The sequence below is a fragment of the Drosophila hydei genome, unplaced genomic scaffold (genome assembly GCF_003285905.1).
Source record: "Drosophila hydei strain 15085-1641.00,03,60 unplaced genomic scaffold, DhydRS2 tig00000383-arrow-arrow-pilon, whole genome shotgun sequence".
NCBI classification, from domain to species: Eukaryota; Metazoa; Arthropoda; class Insecta; order Diptera; family Drosophilidae; genus Drosophila; species Drosophila hydei.
Genome location: NW_022045721.1, coordinates 274,024 through 280,600, shown reverse-complemented (window position 1 = coordinate 280,600; position 6,577 = coordinate 274,024). Strand labels below are relative to the sequence as shown.

At 32.6% G+C, this 6,577-nt stretch overlaps 1 protein-coding gene across 1 annotated transcript in view; it reads right to left on the bottom strand.

Annotated features, from left to right (window-relative positions):
* Window positions 1-4,889: 4,889 nt before the first annotated feature.
* LOC111595984 (midnolin homolog) overlaps window positions 4,890-6,577 on the bottom strand; it is a 33,352-nt gene continuing 31,664 nt past the window's right edge. The window contains exon 4 of the mRNA XM_023309970.2: window positions 4,890-6,406. Within this exon, the coding sequence (XP_023165738.2) occupies window positions 5,738-6,406 (669 nt within the window). The 3' untranslated portion in view covers window positions 4,890-5,737. The remainder of the gene's footprint in view (window positions 6,407-6,577) is intronic.

The window sequence follows — 6,577 nt, the reverse complement described above, 5'->3', positions numbered from 1 at the left end:
CAAATATTAGTACACTTGCCAAGGAAAAATGTGACTTAGATGTATCACATGAAATAGTACGCCAGGACATCGTACCGCATAGGTGCTCTTTAAGAGTTGCAGGGGAGAAACCACTGCTTTTATTGGTAAATGTAGAAAAACGCTTTATTTAATTGAACAATTTTAAGAGCTTTCGGTTATGGTATGAGGTCCATATTTAGCCGGGGAGTTGTAGTACTGGCATATATAGAGGACATCATGAATACCTCACATTTTAGACACGAATTTAAAGACATTTATCCAAATTTTAAATTTTATCAAGACAATGATTCAAAGCTTAAGGAGATTATTGGACTTAGCTCTTCTATAATTGTGGCAAGGTTCTTATTACACCACCACAAGGTCTCGATTTGAACCCCATTAAACATGTATGGGCATACCCAAAGAAAAGAGGGAGAAAACGAGAAAAGCTGCTTTCCTAGAGTGGCAAAATAGCCCTGTTGAAAACTTAATAAAGTTGGTCCATTCCATGAGACGCCTCCAGCATGTATTAAATGCTACGGGAGGTCATAATAAATACTAAGTTATTATTAGCATAATTTGTTATCTATTTTAAGATAAGAAGAATCAAATTGTTTTGTGTAAACAGTTTCTTGACAGTTTAAAAATTTAGTAATTTGGGCTTTTGTTGTTTTTTTTTTTTGTTACACATTTTTAGTTTTGTTATTTTTTTTTTATAATTTAACGCAATAAATATTATTAAACAGTTTACAATAAATCTATGATTTTTGTATTTTTTTCCAGTGTGTAGTTTCTTAACAATTAATACGTGACAGTTAATACGTATGGATGTGTGTGCGTGTCAACATATTTATGATAGTCGATAGTCGGAAAGTTTCAGACACTTGTGCTCATTTTCACAATGGACTAAAAAACAGACTGAAAATATTTACATACTTTTCGGAGCTCACTGAATATGCAACATAGCACCCAGATCTAGCCGTTGAAGTATGCTGCTTATAGCTTAGTGGAATTGAAACAGTGTGAAATATCTATATCTGTATGATTTTATGATCGTACGTGTGTATAAGAGTAAGCATGCATATGTGAGTATATATATATAGAATATAGTAGACCATAATGTTCGTATGACTGCTGGTTTATCAGAGTTGCACATTCATTGCATTTCAATTAGTTTAGTAAATAGCTTTAATTAATTGTATTATCAAATACTTTCCCACCAAGTTGAATGGGCTTAGACTAAGAATAAATGTTCATAGTATATATGTATATTTTTGCAGCATTTATCAATTCGTATATTAATTAGTTGACAGAACGCGCATCATTGTCTGTATTTCTTTTTTATAATATATATTATCTTACAGCTACATATACAATTATATATTATACATATAACTTCAGATAAGATAAATATGCTTGTTTGTTTGTAGAGAATGCATGTTTCAATATATGTATATGATTCATATATATATTTGTGACTCAAAATATGTTTCAAAGTTCCTCGGTTTTGGCGGGAACTCTCTTAAAGTTATTACCACTAGAATGCATAATCCATCGAATCTATTATCCATTTATACAATTTTGTGAGCGTTGTGGTACACTGAAAAATACACTTGCAGATTATTATTTCTTTTTATTATTATTATATATATTATTTATTATTCTTTTATATTATTTATTTGTTATATTTTTGTAGTTGTTGTTTGGCCAAGTTTCTTGTTCATGTGCTACTTATAGTTTTACTAATAATTTCTTTTGTTATTTGTTCAATTTAATTTTTAACAACGAAGCATTTTAACCTAATTTTTACCTCGACTTAAAAAAAATATTCAAAATCTTAATTCAAAAAATAGTTTTATTTCCTTTTTCATTCATGATTTAGGGCTTTAATAAATTTGAACTATTAAAAATAAATGCAAAACATTAATTTAAATTTAATTTAGTTTCCTTTAAGATTTAAATATATTTTCAGCAAATGTTGTCCTTAGTTAATTGAGAGAGGATGTGTAAATATGTGATCTAAGTATATAGTTAAGATTTGTTTTGTACTTTGCTAGAAATTCATGCAGATATGCTGAAATTATGCAAACGAATCATTGTTGCCTCTTAAACAAACAGATCAAGTTAACGAATTACTAACCAATTCCAATTCCACTGTTTCAGACCCTATTATCAAACCCAAATCCACAAACTATAAACAAATGCGTACCAAGCACATGACTAATTCATTCATAATTATAAAGCCTTCGAAATTTGTTATCGATTATATTTAAGTTTGTATCCTTATATCTTCATCGTAGATACAATTAAGCTATAGATTTCACATTAGGTCCAAAATCTAAAAAAATTATAATAATTGTATAAATTGCACATGATTTTGACCTGTTATATCTATATCTAACACGATACAATATATACAAATGTGTCATTTTAAAATGCGCCCTTTTAAGTTACGTCAATTTTTATATTTTTCCAAATCAAAACATACCATTCGGTGTGTTGATGCGTGCGCATGTGTGACACTTACACACATACAGTGATTCACAGCTTATTTCAACCAGCACCTTAAAAAAAGTTTGTTGGGCTATAAAATCTAAACTATTAGGAATATACCGAAAATTTAAATGCAGGTTGTTAGTGTGATGTTTAAACTAATATAAAATCAATTCATTTATTTTTTAAATATTTTTCAATATTTAATAATGTTTAAAAACGGCTTATTTCAACCACAAACTTTGCAGCTGATGAAAGATCCGTTATTTTGCAATGCAACGGTAGATTCTTGTTCTATGCTTTATTCACTGTTTTCGCAGTGTGATAAAATAATTTTTGCAGAACTTTGAAAGCTCAACTTGCAGAAAAGTGAATTTAGCAAAATGGGACCACGCACACCTATTGAGCAGCGGGAACTTGTTCTCAAACACTATAAAAATGGTCATTCCCGTAGAAAAATTGCTGAGATGGTATGATTTAGTGATTCTACAGTTCAAAGCATCATATACCGGTTTGTCCGTGAAAGTAGAACCCACGATAAAGGTAGAAATGCTCCAAACAAAATTTTTAATCCCACGGACGAGCGCTATATTGTGAGAAAAATCCGGGATAACCCGAATATATCGGCTCGACAAGTAACCAATGGTGTTAAGGAGGAGTTGGACAAGTCATGCCACCCAGAAACTATTCGCCGTGTGCTTCGGGAACATGACTTTAATGGCAGAGTACCACGCAAGAAGCCTTTTATAAGCGACAAAAACAAGACAAGGACATTGGATTTTTAATTTAATTTGTTTGGGATGGATGGGCCCTCATATGTGTGGCGTAAGCCTAACGCAGAGCTTGACGCAAAACATTTGAGGGCTACAGTAAAGCATGGCGGAGGCAGCCGGCGTTGGGAACTTAGAGTTCATTGAGACTACGATGGATAAAGGCAAATATCTTGATATTTTGAAGTCCAATTTAATTCAAAGTGCTCAGAAACTGGGCATAAAGGAGGACTTCAGATTTTATCAAGATAATGACCCGAAACACACTGCGGGAATTATCCAGACTTGGCTGATCTGGAAATGTCCGCACGTTATGAAACCCCCAGCCCAGTCACCAGATTTAAATGTAATCGAGAATTTGTGGTCGATTTCGGAAAAAGACATTCGCAAACACAATATATCCAACAAATCGGACCTAAATTCTGCATTGGTTGAGGAATGGGAAAAAATTACTCCAGAAGTCACCAAAAAGTTGGTTGAATCTATCCCAAAAAGACTTAAAATAATAGTTAACCAAAAGGGTGGTCACACTAAGTATTAATTTCTTATTATTTTATGTTATTTTTGTGTTATATAATGTTATTTCATAAGTGGTTGAAATAAGCTGTTGAACTGTTTTGGTCTCATTTTTTAGTTTTTAAACATTATTAAATATTGAAAAAATATTTAAAAAATAAATGAATTGATTTAATAATAATTTAAACATCACACTAACAACCATTTAAATTTTCGGGATATCCCCAATAGTTTAGATTTTATAGCCCAACAAACTTTTGGTAAGGTGCTGGTTGAAATAAGCTATGAACCACTGTATATATATATATATATATATATATATATATATATATATATATATATATATATATATATATATATATATATATATATATATATATATATATAATTCTTTTTTTATATATTATAGTATTATGCACGCAAATATTGTTGTAATTGGCACATATTTACTAAAAAAGTCAAATTAATATTATGCGATATAAATTTACGGTTTTATATACCACGAAGTCATTGCAAATAATAAATTTGTATTTCTGTTTGGTTTTTGTATGTGTTATTTATATTTCCCTTTTCTATTTGAGACCTTCATGTTGAGAATTGCAACAACGTGACAGGAAGCTAACATGACCTTCACGGGAACTTAAAAAGCAATAAAAAGAAAAATAAAAATAAGAAACATAAAAATAAGAAACATAAAATCAAATTCAGTTCTGCTAAACAGCTAACTACTCAGTTATTGAAATAAATTAATAATTGCAATTTATTTGTTTCATAAAATTGATTAGTGATTGTAAAATTGAACAAGAACAAATACTTTCGAATTTAATTATTTGCACTATTAAAAAAAAACGAAATAGACAGAATTGGGGGTTGATAGAAAATTAAGAACGAATTATTTTTTAACATCAATTTATTTGATTTTGCGAAATGCAAATTTAAACAAACAAAAAACTTATTTTTTTGTAATCTTAAAATTAATGTAATAGTGTGAAGATTTGGAAAGTTCTTCATATATTGAAATCTTCATTTCTTTTCCAGCCTAATTTCAGCATGATAAAAAAAATTTATTTATATTAATAATAATAATAATAGAGAAACACAATGTTGGTGATGTTTACAATTATAATAATAATAATGATAATGATAATAATAATAATAATTATCATAATTATAATGACAAAACGTTGATCAAGTTAAGCACAAACAAAAAGACAAGTTTCTATTAAGGCAAATTAGGTTAACAGCGCCTTGTTCAAAAGGCTAACTTAACATAAAGCTGCAAAAGTCGCATTGCGAGTATGGGATTCTGTGCATGTGTATGAATATGCCTTAAATTAAATCATATTTTTGTCTAAGTTTCTAGCGCTACCAAAGTTGCCGCCGTTTTGGCTTGTACATGAAAATCATTCAATTTTTCTTTCTTTGTTTTTGCCGCTTATATTTAATTTAAAATTTAAAAATTTGCACTAAACTAAGTTTACATAAAGGTTCCCTGCCTCAGCGGTGGGAGTGGATGGGTATGGATAGAAGGTGAGGCGAGGAAGATGTGGATATTAAGATTTGTGCTACATTCGACTGATCAATTATGCTAACAATGTTTTCATTATAAAGTTGCTGACCATGTTGGTGTTAAGCACTTAAAATTAATTTAACAGTTCAACAACTTTCGCTTTCTGTTAATTCAAACACAGGTGCCCCTTGGCGGAACAGGTGAATTGGATTGAATATAATTGGATGGGGGCATTATAAATAGGGTAAGTAGTTATAAAGTTATATCCACACTACATGGTTACTGCTAATGCGATGAGGTTTGAGTGGCGCTGCCGCATTTCAAACAAATAATATAAAAAACATATACTTATTACATATGGTTGCATATTTATGTTATTGTTTGTTGTTTATATCGTTACCACATTCAATTAGTAAATGCTACAAAGGGTGCAAAGTTTCAGATGTACTTAGGCGGCCGTATCTACCTCCTCGACTATATGATTGGGTGAGACCTCGCTGGGTGATGTTGTGGTTGCAGCCGCAGCAGCTGTTGCTGCTGTTGTACTGTTGCTGTTGTGCTTGGCCTTGGCTGCAGGTAGCGACGTCGCGACCAACGCGCTTACAGCGTTATATTGCGGTGTCGACTCCACAGTTGCCGTCAAAGTGCCCGAATTGGCATCGTATGGCGAGCACTTGAGCTTGCGAGCCTCGCGCTTCTGCTTCCGTTGCTGCATGACCAAACGCAATTGGTCCAGCTTTGACTTGGTCTTCAAATTGGTCAGTTCTACGACGCATTTTTGGCACATGTGCTCTTGCTGTGCATCCTCGTTGCCGCCGCTAGCCACGTTATACCGGCACATGCAGCCATTCGAGCTGTCCATTACTGTGGCATTTTGCGCACTGCCATTGCCGGCCATTGCAATATCGATGCAGCAGCCATGTGCGGAGGACTTGATTCTTCCAGCGATCGCAGCAGAGATACCTCCTTTGGCCACAAGGTGACCATTGCATTCCCCATAAGCACAGCTGCCAGCAGCCAAAGCTGCTGCCGTTGCTGCTGTATATTGTTGCTGCTGTCGTTGTTGCTGATGGGCGTGACTGTTGCATTTGCCGCAATTCTGATGCTTGCTCGAATACTGAAACAGAAAGAAATTGATTTGAAATTGAATGGTTTAATTCATAAAACACAGACATTTTGCCCAAGGTAGGTGCGGCACTTTCGATTTCATTTCAAGAGTTGTTTCGGTTCGATGCAAATTTCGTAATCTTTTATTTTAGTTAATCTGTACGCTCACTAGTTTAATTCA